Below are 21748 nucleotides of genomic sequence, written 5' to 3'. Positions count from 1 at the left end.
TTTCAGATTTTCTGTTGTTTCTTGCTAGCTTGCTTATTTACACTTTGTTTAAAATGTCATTCGCGATTATGTCTCTTAAGCATGTTTGGTGACTACTGGATTCAGGAAAGGTTCCCATATAGGCAGGGAACTCTGTGTCTGTTACTGTGGGGACAGTAATATGCCTCCTACCAAATCCTCCATACTCTTGTCCCCTGAAATGGTGTATTGGGGTTACATAGCAAGGTTTTGGTAGTAGGGAGGCATAGGTGGCTTCTGTGAGAAGATGTCAAAAGCTTTCCCCATTCAAACAATCATTTGGAGGCCTACTGTGTCAAAATACAGGTGTCTGGAAAGGAACCTAGTAAATGCAGACCAGCAACCCACTGGCAACCCACTGATGGCTGATGGTCTCTGGTGTTTTAGATCATCTTGCTTTGCCTAAGGACCCAGAAGAACCATTGTGTGGCTGAAGAGGGAACTCCAATAAACAGGTTTGGAAACTGTTCAGATGAGGCAACAGGTTGCCTTGTTTTCCATTTCAGTATAGCAGCTTATAGTGTACCATCAGGACAAACACAAAACCAGGTTGAAAACAATACTCTGTGCTTCTATGAGAGGAGTCTTAGCCAGGCACTTAAATGAAGTACGTGCTGATTATAGCTTAGGGAAAAGATGCCTTGTCCCAGTTCAGTCCTATTTGTTGTATTCTGTGGAGATGAGGTGACCTGATTTCTTTTAAGGCTGAGGTGGGACATAGATGCAAGACTACACTACAAAAGAGATTCTAATTTTTATCCCATCCCAATATACTTCACAGGTGAGATATGTTACATCCATGACTATATGGTAGGCAATTGGATGTGCTTTTACAGTGTTATTGCTGATTTTTTTTTTTTTTTTAAGGTTACAAATAACTGCCGTGGCCAGGTGTCATAGTTTAACCCCAGGCAGCCACTAAGCTGCACGCAGCCCCTCACTCACTCCCCCTGGGTTGGGATGGAGAGAAGTGAAAACCAAGAAAACTTGTGGGTTGAGATAAAGACAGTTCAATAGGTAAAGCAAAAGATATGAACCAAGCAAAGAAAACAAGGAATTCATTCACTACTTCCCATCAGAGGCAGGCATTCAGCATCTCCAGGAAATCAAGGCTCCATCACACATAATGGTTACTTGGGAGTACAAACACCATACCTCCAAACATTCCCCCTTTCCTCTGTCTTCCCCCTCTATGTGCTGAGCATGACACCATATGGTGTTATATGCTATGGGACACCCCTTGGGTCAGTCAGCTGTCCCAGCTGTGTCCCCTCACCAACTCCTTGTGCATCCCCAGCCTACTCACTGGTGGGGTGGTGTGAGGCACAGAAAAAGCTTTGGCTCTGTGTAAGCACTGCTCAGCAGTAACTGTGTTACCAACAGCTTTCAGAACAAATCCAAAACCTAGCCCCATACCAGCTACTATTAAGAAAATTACCCCAGCCAAAACCAGCGCACCAGGCAATGATCTAGGACACAAAGCATCTTTGGACTTAGATTTGAATACTAGTCCTGCTTAAACCTTTATTTTATATTGAAAAAAAAAATCTCCAGCTGTGAGGGGGAAAATTTCTGTGGCCTTCTCTGTATTTTTAAATACCCCAGAACACCTCTAGATACCAAGTTTCCCTGTCTCCTGATTTAATAAATTCATACAAAACCTCTCAGTACCTTCACAGCTGATAAAGGTGTCTCATAGTTGGAAAAACCTGGTCATACACCAGCCAGTCTGCTCCACGAGTCCTCACTGCTCCATACAGTATGAAGAAACCAACCTATTAAGAACAGTTCATATGATGTGTTTGGCACACACTCTCAGTTCCGGCAAGGCAATGCCAACAGCTGCATCTTAATCTCTTACCCTGTATTTATTAGCTACTGGCAGCAAAAGCTGTCCTGACAATGCTAAACTTCAGCCACAAATTACTCCTGTTCTTGATCTTTCTTCAATATATATGCACTGCACCTGCAGCCAGAACACCGAATAAATAAAAGCGGCATTTATTTGGGGGAACTTAGTTCAGTTCAGCACACCAGTGTCAATTTCTCAAACCTCTTCATTCGTGTTTTAACCCGGCAACACCCTTCTCTGGCACTGGGTAGTTTTTTTAACCCGCATCTAGCCTCCCTTTTGATCTCTCTTCCTGCTCTACCTCCAGGCTAGCTTTGCTTCCCTTCTGGCTTTCTTGTCATTGCAGTCCTCGTTTCTGCTACTCAGATAACGCAGGTTATTCCTGGCGGGGAAACGGGAGCAGGCGCCAGCGCAGGGAGGCTGTGGTGTCTTGCGGCTGCACCTCGGCCCTCACCATAGCAAGCGCGGCCTCCCTGTGCCGGACTTCGAGGGCCCAGCCGCTCGGCCGGCAGCGAAGCTTAGCCAGCACCTGGGGGCCGGCAGCTGATCCAACGTGAACCCGCACGGCGCGGGGTGCCGGGGGCTTGGAGCGGAGCCCGGCCCTGCTCTGACCGGCCGCTTTCTGGGAGGGTGAAGGCCCCGCTTGCTCCGAGGCGCGGCTACATCCTCCGCCACCGCGGCGGGACTCCCGGCCATTTTCTGTCGCCGCGGCCTCAGCGGCAGAAGCAAGCCGGAGCAGCGCCCTACGCAGGCTCCAGGCCAGCAAGCAGCCAGTGACAGCAGCACCACCGCTGCCCGGGCCTCCCGGGGGCGGGGAGGCGCCCAGCGCCCGCCGTTGGCGGGTTTGAAGTGCCGGGCGCTGCCCCGCCCCGCCCCGGGGTCGGGCGGGCGGGCTGGGGGGAGGCCCACCGCCGGCCGGCAGGGGCGCTGCTGGCGGAGGGGCGGGGTGGAGCGAGGCGAAACGGCGCGGCGGCGGCTGCCATTCCCCGCTGCCATTCCTCGGCTGCGCGGCCGCCTCCTCCCCCTCCGCCTCTTCCTGGCCGCGGCGAGAGGAGCTGTGCTGGCAGCGGGGAGGCGGCGGCGGCGCCCAGCTCCCTGCCCGCCATGGCGATCCGCAAAAAGAGCAACAAGAACCCGCCGGTGCTGAGCCACGAGTTCATCGTGCAGAACCATGCGGACATCGTGTCCTTCGTGGCCGTGATCTTCCTGCTCGGGCTCATGTTCGAGGTGAGGCGGCACCGGCGACCCCGCCCCGGGTGTTCGTCCCGCTTTTCCCCCTCCGCCGGAGGCTCTCGGTGCTGGGCGGGGAGGGCGGGTGGCAGGTCGCTGTGGTTGTCCTCCATCAGCGCGGGTGCCTCCCGGTGTACCTGCCCGCCAGCCCGGCCCGGCCCCCGCTTGTGCACGGCGAGAGCAGCCGACCTCAGCCCCGCCGCACGGCCAGAGGAGCTAGCACCGGCGCCGTCTCCGCCGCTTACCCTCTCTTCGCCGGGCCCGGCCCCCCCGGGACCGCCCCTCTTCCCCGGAGAGGCGCAGCCCATGGCTGCCGCCAGGACTTGGCTCTCCGATCCACTCGCCGCCGGTGAGGGGAGGCCATGTCCCTTAATCCCCCACCCCGCAGCGCGGCACCGCCGTGAGGGACGGGGAGCGGGGCGGCGTGCTTCCTGCCGCGGCGGCGGCGGGGGGAGTTCCTGCTGGCGGCGGGGTTACGTGGCAGCCGGAGCGCGGCGGCCGAGGGAGGAGTGTGCGGGGCGGGGGGGCGAGGCCCAGTGCGGCGGGCGATCCCCGCGCTTTGTGTGCGCGGCGCCGCCGGCACTACGGCTCCCGTCAGGCCGCGCGGCGGGAGCGGGCCATGACGTGTGCGTCAGCCGCTGCGCAGGGGGGCTGGCGGGTCCGCCGCCGCCGTCGTACAGCCCCCGGCCCGCGTCGGCGCCCGGCGCTAAGCGCGGTGCGAGGAGCTGTTAGCCCTCAGGAGGTCGTTCCGAGCGCCTCGGGTGGCATGGAACTGAGCCTCTCTTCCCTCGCCCCGTCGGAGGGGGCCGCCTGAGGTCAGGTGTGACAGCGGTGGAAGGGAGCTCTCCTCTCGGCCCCTTGGGCCTGACCGCTCCGGTGCTGGGCGCGCTCGCAGGCCAGGCGCTCTCCTTGTGCCCCCATGCAGTGACCTAAAGCGTGTATTTTGGCTCTTCTCGTTCTCTCGAGAGAACCGAAAAGCCGGTTTAACTGTGTGACTTCCAAAATGTTCTCAGTGGTGTCTTGTTAGACACTCCCATTTTTGTTGGCTGAATGTTTCTGGCTTTGGGGTGTTTTAGCCGTTTGTTTAGAGTTGTGTGCCTTTTTATTATATGGTTAGTTTTCAGAATAATTTTATTCAGCTGCTCAGCACTAGAGGCCAGTGGAGTTAAGAAAAGAAATATATACATGGAAAGGAAGAACAGAGTGGACCAAGAAAGCTCTTATGTTTGGGTCTACTATTAAAAACCGCCAAGGTGGTTTTCTGGGGATTGAGGTGAAAGAGATGGGCCTAAACCGTTACCTTTTATGTTTGTTTCTAATTTACTGTATTGCAGTATTACTGGTGAGGTTGGAGGGTTTTGGGATGAATGGAAGTCTTTTGTTTCCAGGGTTTTTTAATCCCAGCACTGAATGGCCATATGCCTTTGTTGGTACAGATATGGTATGGCTTAGAAGGTCGTTACTATTTTTAGATGTATTGACATAAGTCTTGGAAATCACCTGCTGTGGTTCATGTTCATATGGTAAGGTGTTCATACTCCCTGACTCTGAACTGGGACTGTGAGTAGCTGGCAAAGCCTTCAAAGGTCAATTCTGAGTTGACTACAGCTTTGAATTGTCCTCTGAAAGCTCTCTTGATGAATAGGAAGCCCTAGGTAACTTCACTAAATCAGGCAAACTAGTTGGATTCCCTGAAGTTATATGGAGTGAACAGTCCACTGTGTATTCAGAGATTCCTAGAAAATCTAGGATTTTTTTACACACCACTAGTTCTAAGAACAAATCTTATTTCTTGTGAATGTAGTGGAAGTAACCTAATCATCACTTTAGATACTCTAAGTATCCTTCTAAGATTCATAAAGAAGCTTTTGTTAGTCCTGTAAATCAACAAGGAGGCTAGGTTTTTACAGAAATGAGAAACAATCATCATAAATATTGCAAAGCCTGGCTATTTTTCCCTTTCTGTTAAGACATGTAGATTCAATGAAGATGTGTTAATGTTGAAAATCAGTTCATATAAAGAACTTGTGCTCCTGGCTATTTATTGATGTTTTTATAGTATCACCACCCCACCTCTTTCTCCCCCCTGCCCCCCCACCAAAAAAAGGCCTATAAAACAAACTCTCCCCACTTTTATCCATTCTGCTTTTTGTTACTGTTCATCATAAAGGGGTAATACCACTACTAAATCTCATTTATTCTGTTCTACACTCCTTGCCAAAGGATCCCCAGGGTCAAAAGAATGCTAGTTGTATTGAGCCAGTATGCTGCTGGCCGGAAATGGTTCTCCCTTCTATATGCCTTTTCTCCTTTCCTGCCCATGTTTTCCAAATCACCCACAGATTTATAAATATGATATTGACCTTAAATTTTGTCAAATTAGAAAGTAATTTTAAATGAGGTTTATTCTCAGCTGCTGCTGCATGCATCATGGTCTAGGGATTACATGGTATTGTACATTCTGTCAATGTAATGATACAGTATGGACTGGAGAAAAAAATTGCAGCATGTGGATTTGTTTTAATGTTGTAGAAAAGACTTGTAAATAACATTTTAAGGGTATTTCATTCAAGAGATTATAGGTTTGCTTACAGAATACCCAGAAATCATGCAATGTGTTCTGCCTTTGGAAAGCGGGGTGAAATGGTGTGGTGAGTTGATCAGTTTAGTGGGAGGGGACAAACATGCTGGGGAAGGGTGCTAAAACTATGGGCAAGTGTTTTCACTGAAGTAAACTACATGAAACTGAAACTTTATAGCACTTCTGTTTTTGTTGTTTTGTGTTTTTTTTTTTCTCTTTCAGTTTACAGCAAAAGCAGCTGTCATTTTTGTTACACTTCAATATAATGTTACCATTCCTGCCACAGGTATGTATCTTGCAGGAGGTTAGTATGCTGTACTTTCTAGACTGAGGGTAAGTGAATCTGTCAATTTGAATAGATAATAAGCAATTTTCAAGGACTTTATTTTTAGTAAAACTTCATTTTAATTAATCAGGTTAGGGACGATGTTTCTGTTCTGCTGGATCCATCATTAGTGCTAAAACACCATCTGACTCTTACTCTGATTTTGTGAGTGACGATCTTTGCTAGTCAAAGCAGCATGATAGTTTAACATAATTTTATTGTCCCCTTCCAGTGCATTTGGGTAAGCTTCCTAAGTGCACTTAAGTTTTAATTTTTATAGTATATCTTTCAGAATCAAATTTAGTTTGTGATGTGATGCAGAAGATGACTGTAAACAATCTACTGACCTAGCTCATGATGGTAGATTGACTTAACGTTTGTTCAGCTGATTGCAGACTACATCTGAAAGGCTTCACTTTGAGAAAAAGCTTATTAGCTATTAAACTGTATTGGTGTCTAACAGTTAATTTTGTTTGCCTTTTAGAAGAACAATCTGCAGAAACAATCTCTCTCTATCACTATGGCATCAAAGACTTGGCTACGATTTTCTTTTACATGCTTGTAGCAATAATCATACATGCTATAATTCAGGAGTACGTTCTGGATGTAAGTACAAAATATTAATTCGTTTCATGAAGATAATTGTCAGGTTTTAATCAGATTTTAAGACTATTAACTTAAAAGTAAACTTTTACATTAAAGCTTTTTAACTGTTATAACATGCATTGGAACTTTCAGATGTTCTAGTGCAGTTGGCAGATAGATGTTTAGTACTACAGCACATAAATAACAATGGGCTTTCATTTCAGAAAATTAACAGGAAAATGCACTTTTCAAAAACGAAGCATAGCAAGTTCAATGAGTCTGGGCAACTTAGTGCATTCTACCTATTCTCCTGTGTTTGGGGAACAAGTATTCTTGTCTCCGTAAGTATGTTTTCTCTTCTGATGTATTACAAGATTTCAGAAACTGCACTTAATGGCAATAAATAACTTTTTGGCTTATTTTGCTGGTTTAGCTGGATTTAATATTAAAGCAGGAACAAGTTTAGGGATTCTGTAGGTTGTAGTCCTACTGAACTGAGTATGGAGTCCAGTAGTGTTACTGTTGCTCTGTCTGAATTGATTTACTGTTGACTGAATAAGCTAAAGGTTTTTAAACCTCATTATGATACCTCATACTGTGTATTTTTTTCTGTGTTGGCTTATTAGTGTAAAATAAATGTAAGAAAAGCATCATGTGTAGCATTTTGGCAGCCTAGGGAATGGGTGTGTGAACAGACTGCTGTAGGCTCAGGTGAATGTGCTTTCAGATGATGGGCTCTTTGCTGGTGGCTGCATGTGTATGAGCTTAGTTTCAAAAAAGCGTTTTTTTGCCTTTAACATAATGACTCCATTAAAACTTTCTTTCTCTTAGCTAAGCTCCAAGCTGGTCAGCAGTTTACAAGGGAAGAATTATGGCTATAGTGATGCTGAAATAACCACCTCATTCATTATTCCTGACTAGGAAGTAACATCTTTGAGGGTTTATTGGTTTTATTGTTTGTTGTCTTTTAGGAGAATTATATATCAGATCCAACCTCTCTGTGGAGGGACTATCCACACACTCTGATTCCGTAAGACGTCTTCCTTAGAGGATTGTTGGGAAGAGGAGGGAGTATTTTAAACTTAGGGTGTATCATGTACAATTCATATGCAATAAGTAGTCTGTAAAACTGTATTAGTCGTTAATGTATTTTTGCTCATATTTATGGAGGAAATTGATTGTCAGTTTGTAGCTGCAGAGTTCTCTTTCTGTTAAATGTTTCTGTTTTAAAAAACCCCAAAATCTTACTTTTTAGTTGGTTGGCATTTTTCTTTCTTTAGAGACAGTGATTAAATGTATTCACTAGCAAGTTTCTGAAATGTTTCAAGTTCATTAATAAAAAGTAATATTCTTTAATTCTTCCTATATTGTACAGGTTTCAAATGAAGTTTTTCTACATCTTACAGTTGGCATACTGGTTTCATGCTTTTCCAGAACTGTATTTCCAGAAAACTAAAAAAGTAAGTTTAAAATGGAAATCGAAAGAACTCCAAAGCAAGCAAGTTAAAATAGTAGAATAGTGAATTTCTTTTGCACTTCTAGAGTAACGTGTTAGCCTAGATTTCTTACCTTGTTCTTTCTTGTGCTACCCACTTTTCCTGATGGAATTCTGGGTGCTGAAATGTCTCTGAGAAAGTAGTTATTTCTAAGTTAAATCCTGTATTTACAATAGCAGTAAAATTGCTATGTATCTGTTGTGCAAATATTTCTCATCTACTAAAAGAATTTTGCCTTGAAAAATCAATCTGAGATTTTCTTTCCAAACTCTTTGTTTCTTGTAATTAGTAGTCTCAATAGTCTCATTGAAATCTCAGTTGCGTAATGAATCATAATACAGGTGTAGAATATAAGCAGTGAATGATTTCTTAAGTACAAGGAATACTAAACTCTGGGATTTGATTTAAATACCACTGTCTGCAGCAGAAGTTCTGGTTAGTTATGTATAGAAACTTTTTCAGAGCTCAGTTTTTAAAAGCATCCTTTTCCCCCTAAGGGTTTTCTCTTGTTAGGGTTTTCAGAACACTGAGTTTGCTGGAGGTTTTCTTGTAGCACACTTTTTGTGTTCCTGGATCAATTTAAGTAGCTTTTTTGCATGCTTTTGTTCAGGCTCATTTTACATATGCAGTTTCCTTTTAAAACATGTTACATTAAAACTTTTAACATGGCTTCAGCAAAGGCAAATCTTGACTAATTTAGTGGCCTTCTATGGTAGAGTGACTGCATTAGTGGATGAGGGAACAGCTGCTAATGTCATATACCTGAACTTCTGTTAAGGCTTTTGATACGGTTTCCAACAGCATTTGTACCTTTAAATTGGAGAGATGAATTTTGTGGGTGGACTATTAGATGGGTAAGGAATTGGCTGGATGGGTGCTTCCAAAGAGTTACAGTCAGTGGCTCAACGTCCAAGTGGAAACCAGTACTGAGTGATGTTCTTCAAGGGTCTGTATTGGGAGCAGTACTGGTTTTGTTTATCTGCGTCAGTGAAGTAGGCAGTGGGATTTACGTGCATTCTCAGCAAGTTTGCAGATGGACACCAAGCTGAATGGTGCAGTTGATTTCCTTGAGGAAAGGGATGTGATCCCAAGGGATCATGACAGGTGTGAGGACTGGGTCCGTGTGAACCTCGTGGAGTTCTGTGAGGCCATGTTCAAGGTCCTGCACGTAGGTCATGGGAATCCCTAGCATCCAGACAGGTTGGGAATGAATGGAAAGCGTGGCCAGCAGGTTGAAAGAGGTGTTTCTCTGCCTGTACTCCACCCTGGTGGGAACTCGCGTGGAGTACTGTGTCCAGCTCTGGGGTCCCCACCACAGGAAATGTATGAATCTGTTTGAGCGGGTCCAGAGGAGGGCCACGAAGATGATCAGAGGGCTGGAGCACCTTTCTCTGAAGAAAGGCTGAGAGAGTTGGGGTTGTTCAGCCTGGAAGAGAGTTGTCTCCAGGGAGACCTTTTTGTGGCCTTTTAGTATTTGAAATGGGCTTATAAAAAAGATGGAGAAAGGCTGTTTACCAGGGCCTGTATTGACAGGACAAGGGATAATGATTTTAATCTGAAAGAGGATTGATTTAGATTAGATACTGGGAAGAAATTCTTTATGAGGGTGGTGAGGTGCTGACACAGGTTGCCCTGAGAAGCTGAGATGCCCCATTCCAGAAGTGTTCAAGGCCAGGTTGGGCTTTCAACAACCTGGTCTAGTGGAAGGTGTCCCTGCCGCATGGCAGTAGGGGTTGGAACTAGATGGTTTTTAAAGGTCCCTTCCAACTAAAACCATTCTGTGACTGTTGTTGCTGTAACTAGACTGCATCTCTGTTGCCAGAGTTCTGCTTTATTGAAGAAAATGAAATAGACGTGTTATGTAACCATAAGTCTTTGTTCAAGAGCATGGAAGAGGCTTGGGAAGATAGCAATGAGGTGTCTTGTTTTCAGGCTGATCAAACACACTAGAAATGCTGATGTTTTGCAGATATACGATATTGCATATTGTGCGAGTGATATCCTTGAAATTTAAATTAATATCCAAGTGTGGAAGGTTTTTTTTAACATAAATTCAAGACAGCTGTTGCAAGTGGCAGAGTGCGCTATTGAATAGTAGTGTTTTGCTGGGTCACTGCTTGGAATTTTGGCCTCTTGACTTCTGCATTATTTATTTTAGCAAGTTCATCGTTGATATTTCTTTCACCACAATTTAACCTCTGCCATCTTGGCTTTTGTGACTTATTCCTTCTCTTGAAGGAACTCGCTTCCTTCACTTGAGTCTAGTTTTCTGTACTGCTGATGTGGACAAGAAAAAAGTTATTAATTTGGCTTTTTGTATAGCAGTGTATGCCTCCACCTGCATTGTTCCAGGAGGCCTTCAGTCTGACAGCTTGTCTAAGTGTGCAGAATGCGCTGTTTAAATGTTACCTCAGTTCTGAAAATAAAGTGCAAAAGGCTCATCCTGGTAGTACTTGGAGAAGCTGAGCATTTGTACTGGCTGTTCTCCGGTTTGTCTGAAAGAACTCTCTTTTTGTTTTCTTTCAGATAATTTACAGTTAGGTCTCTATCTGTTTTCTTGCTCTTCATGTGTGTGTTGTGTGCTGCTGTGATGAGTGTTTAATTCTGTGCTTTTGTTGGCTTTGAGATGGGATATTGCATAACATAGCATAGATCTTACAAGAGTAAATTTTTAAGCATTTTTAAGAAAAGAAAATAATTACATGCATGCAAGATAAAGCTGAAGCCCCTTGCTTGAAGTTTAGGGAATCTTTCTAAAAAGCAGGAGTTTCTTAAGCACTACTGAATGTACTCTGCATACCACTTCAAGACAGATTTGTACCGTGGTCTAGCTTATTTTAGTGATTCTTCTGTTCACAGATGGCACCTTCTGCTTTCAGTGTGCTGTGTCTCTACACTTGAATTCATGTCTCTTTCTTATTTCATTTTCTGTGAAGTGTTCAATATAATGAATAACACATATAAAACCTAGCTTGAGGTGTGACCATGTGGCTTATCATGACTGGTTAATAACATTATTCTCTGTATTTGCCAGCAGCAGTCTGTCAGAATCTTGAAAGAGCTTGGATTTTTAAAATGGATGTCAGCACTTGGAAACCTGTTCATTTTGGGTTCATAGACTGTTACTTTGTTTCTGTAGCAACTTCATGAATCCCATGGGTCACAAACATGCAGAACTGTAGGAAGTTATGATGCAATAATACATACCAAATCAATACTGTAATAGCCAGTACAAATTCACAGTAGTCATATCAAATAAAACCAGGCCCTTTTAAAAAGCATCTTTTTCATGTTTGTTGCATTTGCTCACAGCAGCACAAGTGTAAGATACCAAATATTACTGGTAAATAAGCGATAAGTTATATATGTGGAATTATTTAGGCTGAGTAATTCAGTACCAAACAAGCCACGTTAAGGTAGCTGATAAACCAGGAAGAATTTCCAAGTTTGTGATATTGTATAGCATTGTGTAATAATGTGTAACATTGTGTATAGTGCGTAATTACTTTCTTTTTTCCTAATAGGAAGATATCTTTCGTCAGATTGTCTACATTGGCCTTTATCTCTTTCATATTGCTGGAGCCTATCTCCTCAAGTACGTAAATTGTAAATTGTGTTGGCTTCATTTTCTGTCTTAAACATCTAACAAAACATCTGAACTAACAAAACATCTGAATGCTTGTTTTATTTGTTTTGATAGTCTGACCCACCTTGGACTTGTTCTTCTGGTACTGCATTACTTCGTTGAATTTCTTTTCCACATATCCCGTCTTTTTTACTTTAGTGATGAAAAATACCAGAAAGGGTAAGTAGCCTTTATCTTCTAAATTAGTATAATTTCTGTCTCAAAGCCCTGTGCATTTAACTAAACCAAAACCAAAATTACAATGAAGTTCAAACAGCGTTTGCTTAGAGGCGACAGTTCTACATACTATTTAAGTAAATGTTAGTAGTGGTATGAAATGAAATGAAACCTTACACTATATACTAATACTTTAAAAAACAAAAAATAAAGATTGGTAGAGAAAGGACCAACATAGGTTGCTAATATAGCCATGCTAATAACGTGCTTATGTTCCAATAGTATTGGAAAGTGTTTAGATAAGTTCTTAAATCTCAAACAAATTAATGTGGTGAAGAGTAAATATTTGTATTGTCAGTACTTGTGAATGGAAAATTCATTTAGTGGTTTTGATGTTTTTCTTTGTAGATTTTCACTGTGGGCAGTTCTTTTTGTTTTGGGAAGGCTTCTCACCTTGATTCTTTCAGTCCTCACTTTTGGCTTTGGACTGGCAAGAGCAGAAGATCAGCAGCTGAATTTCAGTACTGGAAACTTTAATATCCTGGCTGTTAGGTAAAGTAAACTTAGAATGGTTCTTAAGCAGGAGCTGTAAACCTGTGTTAAATACACAATGTGAGTGATATGGTATTAATGGTAGTAATTCTGAATTAGGTTAGGTGTTTTCATGCAACTGATGGGATTGATAGGAATAGCTTATGTAACAGTTTGTAAAGCACAGTGAAATGATTGAAGGATTCGCTTTCTACAGCTGAGAAATCTGTAACTGGTTGCTTGGGGGTCTTTTTTTTCAGAAAATCACCCAGAATTTAAAGGAATATCCAATGACAGAAATTACTGTAAAATGTATTAGAGAATTGCCGTGAGTTTATTTGTAGAGGTCAAGGTGTTATGCCCAGAGCATCTTTGGTTCTCCTTCAAGGTTCCTACCTCTTTCGCTGCCATTATTACAGCTCCTTTTCCTGCTCTGTGCTGCAGAATGTTCAGCCAGCCACCTGGCCTTTTTATAGATTATAGCCAGAAAAGGAAGTTAGAACATTGACAATGTCAGCATTACCCTGCAGAATTGCTACTCAGAACTGCAAAACTCTCTTAAACCATTTTCAGCTGTTACTAGCTGGAATCTTGAGAGTAATACTGAGAAAGGAGAAAGCAGGAAAGAAATCTAGTACTCCCTGGTTATGATGGAGAGCAGAGACTTTGACTGTGTATCCACCGTTGTTCAGCTGTGCTAAGCCCAGTCACCCTACATGAGCTATCTCTTGCATGGCTTGAAAAATGGATGCTACTGGTAGGGAGACAGAAGGGCACAAAAGAAAATCCAAGCAAAACTGAACTTATATAAATTCCTGTTTTCTAGACAGAATCACTCTAATGCGTTTGAGGAACCTGAATAAAAAGGCCATTCATGACATACAAGAAACTATCTGAGTTGGTGTTCTACTTTCTTGTTGTATTTGAATGAGAGAAAATTACTGATAAACCTTTACCTGTGTTTAATTTCTAGAATCAGTGTGCTGGCCTCCATCTGCATGACTCAAGCGTTTATGATGTGGAAGTTCATTAATTTCCAGCTTCGGAGGTGGAGAGAGCATTCTTCTTCTCAGCCTCAGTCAGTGAAAAAGAAGTTTGTAACAGCTAAAGGAAAGAACTCCAGAAAAGAAAGAGGTTTGTGTTTTCAGTTTTTCTGTTGCCATGACTTCTCAAAACATAAGTAATGGAGAGCTTTCTTTAATGTAATTGCTAGAGAAACATTTCAAGTTTAACTTGCAATTGAGATGACTCAGTTACAGAGACAGTATTAGTAGCTATTGTTGGGGGGGTTAATAAAAAAATCCCTATATATTAATTGTTTGGATTTTCTCTTCTAATTGGCTGAGTGAATGGAATTAGTATGTAGTTAATGCAGCATGAGATTATTGTTAGGTATAATTTTATCACCTAAGCAAAATGTGTCATGCTTATTGCCTTATAAAAGGGGAACAGGCATAGGTTTAGATCTGTTCTTGTAATCAATTACTATTGAATTTTTCTTGTAATGAATTCCAAGCTCGCTTCTCATTGCCACTAAATTCTGAGGTTTTAGGGCAAGGAGATGGTTTGATCCATTCAATAAATAAGCTTATACTGGACTGTTTTTACTAAAAATAGGATTTTGTCACGAATTTTAAGGGAAGGTAATACCTAGTTACTACTCTAAATCTGTATAGAAGCCTTTGGAAATGAATTAATGACTCAAGGTTTGACTTGATTATGTCATGCTCTTTATGGAAAGACATGAAAGAGGAGCTGAATGCTTTTTCCTCCAAGGAAAATTATGTGCTCCCTTAAAAAAACAATCCCCACATTTCAGTATTTCTGTTGTAGCAACAGTTAAACTTCTGTGTATTTAATTGCTAGCTTGAATAACTTGTGCATTTTTCTGAAACTGCTTAAATCATTTCTAAGACTTATTTCAGCATAATCCTTTGCTACCAGTCATGTATTGCCAGCCTGTCGCTTCTTAATACACTGAATGTAACATGTAAAGACCACTTGCACTGAGAATTGAGATCTGTGGTCAGAGAGCAATTCAGTATTGTTTTGGGGGGTTTCCAAGTTTTTTTTATTCCAATAATTTCTTTAGAGCATTTCTGTATTCCCTTTTGATGATTTGTAATTGCTGCAACTTGGCTTTTGTGTGGTGTTGGGGTTTTCTGTTTTTGTCAGAAAATGCAGTTGGACTGGAGTGAAGGTAGTTTCCTATGTAGGTGTCCTGTTTAATCAGAGCTTCATGTTCATCGCATCTGCCTTTTTGTGGAATTAATTTAAGTCTTCTATGGCAAATATTTTTAAAGCATAAACTTAAATGGGTTTTTAAACAGTGAGTCAAAAATGTAGCAGCTTTTTAAAATTTCTTAAACTATTCATGAAATTTGGTGAAGTTGTTGGTTTTCACCCAGCTTCAGTGGAGACTTGAAAGTGGTAAACAAATAGAGAAAAAGTCATGTAATGGGCATTGTGGTTTAATTCACAAAATAATTGAGTTATGCCTGTCTTAAGGACTGAAGAATTTTACAGCTTATTTTAAAAGGAAAGAAAAGAACTTTAAAATCCAAAAGGCTGGTGTTGTTTCAGATTCCTCTGTTTTGAAGATTCCTGTAAGTTTTCAGTTCAAAACACTTGCACAAGATGCAGTGAGACAGTGTTTTTGAAAGAGTAATATACGCAATTAAACTGCTCAAAACAGTCTCTCTTTCTTATGGCCTTTTTTTTGAGGTTGGATGGATTTTTGGAGCCAGGGCACAATGTGTTACTTTTAGCCTGTGCCAAAATCAAGAAATGACAGTAGAAAAATCCTACTGATGATGTAGGTGGAGTATCCAGGCACATGCTGACTCTTGTTCTTTGTTTTACTTTCACTTGTTTTGACTTAACTGTTTAAGAAAATATGATTTCAGTTAGCTGACTTGGGTCCAGCTCATTGTTTGTAAGCTTGATTTATGAATAACATGAACTTTTTGAAAAGTATCCAAAGGCCACGTTATGTAGGCTTAAAATGGTGGTGTCATTTACAACCAAATATCCAAACGTGTTGGGTAGACTTTGACTTTTCCTATGTGATTAATTGGGCCTATATCTGGTCTCATTCTTATGTTTCTGATTTTGGGTTTGGGTTTGGAGTTGTTTTTTTGGAGTCGCTTGTTTGCGTAAGTGGGAGCATTTGGGTGGAGTGGGAGAGAGAGGGAGATCAACAGTTGTTTTTTGTGGGTTGGCCACATTCTGTGGTGATCTGCAGATGGAAAACATTAATTTAACTAGTTAAAAAAGCCCACAGCAGCTGCTTGAAGTCAGAATGTTACTATAAATTGGAGCAGAGATGTTAAGCAGCGCATTATAGCTGGCTATGCACTCTGCTCTTCAGATCTGTTTTTTGCATTTATTTACTGTCGGGCAACATATCTCCTTCCTTGGGTTGTGATGACCCTGAATAAAAGGGATACTTTCAATTCACAGTGGTATCATGTTTCTCCATTTTACTGAAAGTTCTGTGCATTATAAATATACAGATTGTGGGTCATTGTTCTAGGACAGACATTTCCTATAAAATCCTCTGTGTTACTTGAACAGATTAAAACTCTTGATCTTCCAGTTGGCCCAGAAGTGGGATAGAAGTTGCAGCTGGTAACACGTATTCTCTGTATTCTTAGGTGCCTGGTCTTGTACTTGAAGTCTTTAGGTATACACATACTCATCTCAAATCTAACTAGTGTTTTACTTCTGTCCATCTTTTCTATGTAAATATCTTCATCAGAATATAAATGAATTCTGTATGTTACAGTATATACTTTTAAAAATGTGTGTGTGTGCATGTAAGTTTCCTATATGTGTGAAAAGCTTGTAAAGGTGAGTGAAAGGGTGCAATTTCAGGAAGAATTAAAATATTAAATGGGTGGGATAAACAGTAAAGACCTATACCAGGGAATTGTATTATGTACACTGTGTCTCCAGAATTTCTAAGGACAGTTTCATATAAAGATTGAGTGGTTTACGTTTTAAAATAGTATCTTCTAAAATATGATAGCTGGTCTTTATTTTCAGTCTAGGTATATATAATGCACAGACATAAGTGTGTGGCCATGTCAGGAAACTAGACTTTATCATAGTAAACTTTAAATTTTGCATTTTGTAAAAATTTCACTATAGTGTTGAATTATGAATTATAATGATGAGGTTTTTAACAATGATGAGGGTTTTTCTTTTTAACAAAGAAGAAAAAGTTAAAAGAAGTTAAAGTCCTATTTGTATAGGACCTAAAAAAAAAAAAAAGTAATAAAATATGAAGTTTTCTCATTGTATTTAAAAAATGTTATATTATTTTTTTTCTAGAAAATGGAATAAATGGAACAGTGACCTCAAATGGAGCAGACTCGCCTCGTAGCAGGAAGGATAAATCATCGTAAAACTGGGTTTTATTAAGTTAATTGACTAATGTCCCCAAAGAATCTGCTTTTTACATGGATGGCCCTTCAGCACTAAAGATGTTATGGATTAAAGAAAATACAATTCATGGGGTTTGATTATTGCTGTTGTTTTGAGAAACTTTTTTTAAAAGCCATTTTGACTAATGGAAAAGGTTTATCTTCAAATACTTGGGTGGGAGGGGAATACAACACTTTTTAAATAACATCGATGCTTTTTTAAACATTTATTGTGATGAAATAATTTCACTTAGTGAGGATCACTGTTGCAGTGTATTATTTCCTTCCAGTTTTTGTAATCTTGGTGATATATACTGTTCTACCAACTTCACTTTTTCCAAGTTCCTCAAGAAGTATTGCAAGATTGAGGCAAAAACTTAGTATGCATTTTCAGATACTCTGGCTTTTCAGTTAATTACCTGGAGTCAAATTTACAGTTCAAATTGGGATTCCAAGACCACACCAGTAAACCTCTTTATTTTGTCGTTATTAGCTATACAATGTCTGCTCTAAGAATTGCCCCATGTCATTAAAACAAAACTGAACTAATTGGAAATGTTGCAGAGTCTTATTGTTTGTTGGTTGGAAATCTGGTACAAGGAGCAAAAAACCTTTTTGAGATATAGCTTTAGCACTTGAACGTTAGAAGGGAGCGTGTATGGTCATAGGAAAAGTTGATTTGAGTAGCACTGTTAACTCCTGTCTGTGCTTTAAAGTGTACGTATCTTGGACAATTAGTGTGCATTGGACCTTTTTTGAAAACTTGTCTGTCTCATTTTAGAGGGTGGAGGTTCTTCCAGTGTGGTGTTTGTGTTTGTTCTAGGAGGCATCTTAATGCTCTGTGAAGAGGGAATTTGTTAGATAAATGGATCGAGTTACAAGAAACATTCCTTTATTCTAGCTGCTTTGCTTTACTTCACCTCTGTTAGGAAATGGTTTGATTTCTCATATATATATTTTTACGAAAAAGTATTTAAAAGCTACAACTTCTTAAAACTGGTTCATTGTGCCCTTTGCTACAACTGGAAAAATCTTAATTTAAGACTTTTTCCATTATCTGTCTTTTGTAATTGTATTCGATGTGAAGCTTTGTCCAGTTAATTTTCCAGTTTAATAAGCAGTTAATGTTTCTTGTGTACCCTTCTGTAACAGGTATAATTCAACCAGTTTCACTTGAGAATGAGTTGGAGGTTTAATTTAGTCTTAAGAAGTTGCTAAATCAGTCTTTCAAGTTAACCCAAGTTATTATTGCTTATTGATTGAGAGGAGCAATTATGAGCAATCAAGCTGATAAATAAAATAGTTTTAATTAAAAAACTGTTGCTATAGTTGAGTTTTTACCCAACAGAATTATAAATTTGCCTTCTGTATCTTCTACAGTTCGGTTGCTTTACTATACAGAATAAACGTTTCTAGTACAAAACCTCTGCAAATAACTATCCATTCTTCAATTGTTTAGTGCTATTGAGAGTTATTGCAGTATAATTTATTCAGTGTTTTGGGTAATTTCAGTCACAGTTCCCATGTATTTGCTTCACAGCTGCTGAAGTGGATTTGGTCTTGCTTAGCTTGGGAACTCTGGAGCAGCATGCACTGCAGTATGCCCAGTTGGCTTCTGTGGAAGTAGCTATACTGTGTCTTTAGTTGAGGAAATAAAACTCAGTTGATGAAATTGTGAATCTGTCTGATCTGATCATGAAACTGGAAAATTTGAACTCAGAAATTTTGAGGGAATTGCATACATTAAATATTCACTACATAAAACCATGCTTCATATCTCATGTTTCTATACAGGCCTTCACAGATCTCATATTGCTTGTGCCTTGCTCTCAAGTTGTACCTTAAGCCAAAAGGGGCAACTTCTTAAAGTTTCTAGCCTGGTCATTTGGCTCTAAGTCAGTTTGCTTGTGATATGTAGTTGTACTGGGGCTGTCAAAATCATAAAGGGTGGAGGAGCAAATTCTGAAAGGAGCATTTACGGTACTTCTTGAGATCTTTAAGACTTCCTGGAGTCTGAGGGTTGTAGTAGTTTTTTCCCTAAGGCAAACTGTTTCTTGTAAACCTCATTCTTTGGCCCAGTAATCTTGAAATGTGAAATTCAGGTTCATTTCCAAAAACTTCATATATTGCCTGTTGATATTACTTTTTGTCTGCTTTTGGCCTTATGGGTATTTTTGGCCTTTGGACTTCTTGAAAAAGCCCTTCTATTTCCACAATGGTTTCATCTTCCTCCTTGCCCTATAGGAGTTGTTGCTTTTCTCCAAGTAATATAGAGTAATTTCAGTTGTTCTAGAATCTGGATAGGGTATCAGAAACCAGTATCTTCTGTCTCCTTGTGCCATTACTAAAAATACATATTTATCATTTTGGATGAGGCAAAAGCAGTTTTTAATTTCCTACCTTGGGGTGGAAGCACCTGTGAATTTAGATTTTGAGGCTTCTGTTCCTGCTTGTTATGACTGGTTTTGTCCTAAGATTGTTGTTTGCCTGGGTAACTTCTTTTGAATTGCTTAAAATTGATTTTCAAATGTTACTGCATTTTGGCTTTTTTGTCTGTAATCTGGGACTCAATAAGCTGGAAGAAGATTAGTTGTCTAATCATGTTTTCTTAATTATGGAATCGGGCAAATTGGAAATAGGAATGTAATAATGAGCTCTTCAGTCATTTCCATGCCTAATAAAACCATTTTTGCTTAGGCTGTAATAATTTATCCTGGTCAATTACCAGGTCCCACAAAGGAAAGGCTTTGTCTGTGTAGATGAATTTGAATTGAGTAATTGATACAGACTGTGGATAGGGTTTTTTTTTACTTAAACTCCCTCTTCCCTGCCCTGTCTTGTCAGAACCTTTGAAGATTTACAACAGATTATTTCAAGACATGGTTTCTGCTCCCCAAAGCCCATTTGGTTTCTGTGTCAGAATCTAGTATTTTAGTAAGTAATTATGTGTAACTTCAAAGTACAAACAAGGAACACGGAACAGTTGAAACTAATTTTCGGAGGTTTTGTTTTTATCTGGACACTTTCTTCTCTTGACTGCTTGCAAAAATTGATTTCTCCTGTGTGAATTATTCATGAATGTGGCTGTTCGGAAATACTGCTTTTCAGGTGATCTCATGCCCAAACTTAGGAATGATCAATGGATTTACCATGCAGAGAAAATGCATAGGCTATTTTTGCTGATGTTAGAATATGCTAAAGGTAAATTAAGTATGTTGGGATAATGCAATTAGAAAATGAGGAGTTCTTGATAAGCATTTGATGGTTTTTCTGAGTACTTGTCTCTCTGAAAATTTTGCTTGTGTTTTTGGAGTTATGTAACCCAGAATTGTGATAAGCACTGTGGTGCTTTTGTATAAACAGACTTCTGTAGAAGGGGTTAATACATACCTGCAGCCTTGCTCTTTGCAGATTTCTGACTCGCTGCATCTGAAGTGATTTCGTTGAAGGCAAACTGGATATTAAAGAGAAGGAATCATTTTCATGCTTGTGCTAAGTTGGATGTAGGTTGCTGCCAGAATTGGGGTTCTGTCCCTTGCTTTGTCTAGCACAAGCCTCTCTGTTTGCATGGTGAGCTAGATCAGGGAGCTAGCATGGCTGAAAACTAGCTTGTTTGCTTAGTTGTTTTTACACTGGATTAGTTGCCCAATACTAATCCTGGAGGTATACAAGTATTTATGTGTAAGCAAGAAGAAAAGATGCAGGGAAAAGGTGGATCAAGCTCTACAGCAGCTACCCCTTTCAACTGCATGTTTGGTTGAAAATTACTCTAGATTACAGTATGAGTTGGGAGATCTCATCAAAGGGCTTCTAGTCTTCTATACCAGAAGGAAACTGGTCTCTCTGGTACCTCCTAGAGGCCAAATTGTGTAAGAGTTAGTGGATTTTTGTCAGATACTGTGTGGAAAGGGGAAATTCAATGTGCTTTACTGAACTGAGATACCTTTTTGGGATTTCCAAGAAGTGCAAGATGATACTGGTGGTGTAGAAATAGCAACTCTAGTTTCTCTTGGATTAAAAAAAGATTACTTTTCTTACCAGCTGGGAAGCTATGGCTTTTTTTGCTTATTGGGAGAGTGATTTTTTGATTTTTATTTTTTTTTTTCTTTTTTTTTTCTTCTCCTCCACATGAAACTTTAATGTATTGGAATAGGTCTTCCAGAGAGCTTCTGCAGTTCTGGGCTGCATCAAAAGGAGCGTGACCAGCAGGTCGAAGGAGGTGATCCTGCCCCTCTAACTCTGCTCTTGTGAGACCTCACTTGGAGCATTGTGTGCAGTTCTGGTGTCCTCAACATAAAAAGGACATGGAACTGTTGGAACAAGTCCAGAGGAGGGCCACGAGGATGATCAGGGGCCTGGAGCACCTCCCGTATGAAGACAGGCTGAGGAAGTTGGGGCTGTTCAGCCTGGAGAAGAGAAGGCTGCGTGGAGACCTCATAGCAGCCTTCCAGTACCTGAAGGGGGCCTATAGGGATGCTGGGGAGGGACTCTTTGTCAGGGACTGTGGTGACAGGACAAGGGGTAACGGGTTAAAACTTAAACAGGGGAAGTTTAGATTGGATATAAGGAAGAAATTCTTTCCTGTTAGGGTGGTGAGGCACTGGAATGGGTTGCCCAGGGAGGCTGTGAATGCTCCATCCCTGGCAGTGTTCAAGGCCAGATTGGACAGAGCCTTGGGCGGGATGGTTTAGTGTGAGATGTCCCTGCCTGTGGCAGGGGGGTTGGAACTAGATGATTTTAAGGTCCTTTCCAACCCTAACTATTCTATGATTCTGTAGAATTCCGCAAGCATTGCACTGTCCACCTATCTAGGTATACAGAGAGGATGGTTGGTTGGTTTCTCTTACTTTGTTTCCCTGTTTTCCAGAAGCACACCAGGTGATTCTTAGGTCATACTTGGG

At 40.9% G+C, this 21748-nt stretch overlaps 1 protein-coding gene across 3 annotated transcripts; it reads left to right on the top strand.

Annotated features, from left to right (window-relative positions):
* The first annotated feature begins 2794 nt into the window (after positions 1-2794).
* On the top strand, positions 2795-17396 carry TRAM1 (translocation associated membrane protein 1). Of its 3 annotated transcripts, none has more exons than XM_065668423.1 (11): positions 2795-3097; positions 5904-5967; positions 6491-6612; positions 6816-6932; positions 7563-7621; positions 7967-8051; positions 11612-11682; positions 11788-11892; positions 12298-12441; positions 13394-13554; positions 16756-17396. In XM_065668423.1, exons 1-11 carry the CDS (start codon positions 2975-2977, stop codon positions 16827-16829), a joined length of 1125 nt encoding a protein of 374 aa, XP_065524495.1. In that variant the 5' UTR covers positions 2795-2974; the 3' UTR covers positions 16830-17396. The 3 variants fall into 3 exon arrangements, with proteins under 3 accessions (XP_065524495.1, XP_065524497.1, XP_065524496.1); XM_065668425.1 differs by lacking the exon at positions 2795-3097 and adding an exon at positions 3665-3915; XM_065668424.1 differs by lacking the exon at positions 2795-3097 and adding an exon at positions 3665-3920.
* Positions 17397-21748: the final 4352 nt, after the last annotated feature.

This window comes from Lathamus discolor, chromosome 2 (assembly GCF_037157495.1).
Source record: "Lathamus discolor isolate bLatDis1 chromosome 2, bLatDis1.hap1, whole genome shotgun sequence".
NCBI lineage: Eukaryota > Metazoa > Chordata > Aves > Psittaciformes > Psittacidae > Lathamus > Lathamus discolor.
This window is presented reverse-complemented; position numbering and strand designations above follow the sequence as displayed.

Coding starts and splice junctions, on each gene's coding strand:
- TRAM1 (XM_065668423.1), top strand. CDS start 2,975: ATGGCGATCCGCAAAAAGAGCAACAAGAACCCGCCGGTGCTGAGCCAC. Junction 11,683..11,787: donor GCTGGAGCCTATCTCCTCAA/GTACGTAAATTG, acceptor TTGTTTTGATAG/TCTGACCCACCTTGGACTTG. Junction 13,555..16,755: donor GAACTCCAGAAAAGAAAGAG/GTTTGTGTTTTC, acceptor TTTTTTTTCTAG/AAAATGGAATAAATGGAACA.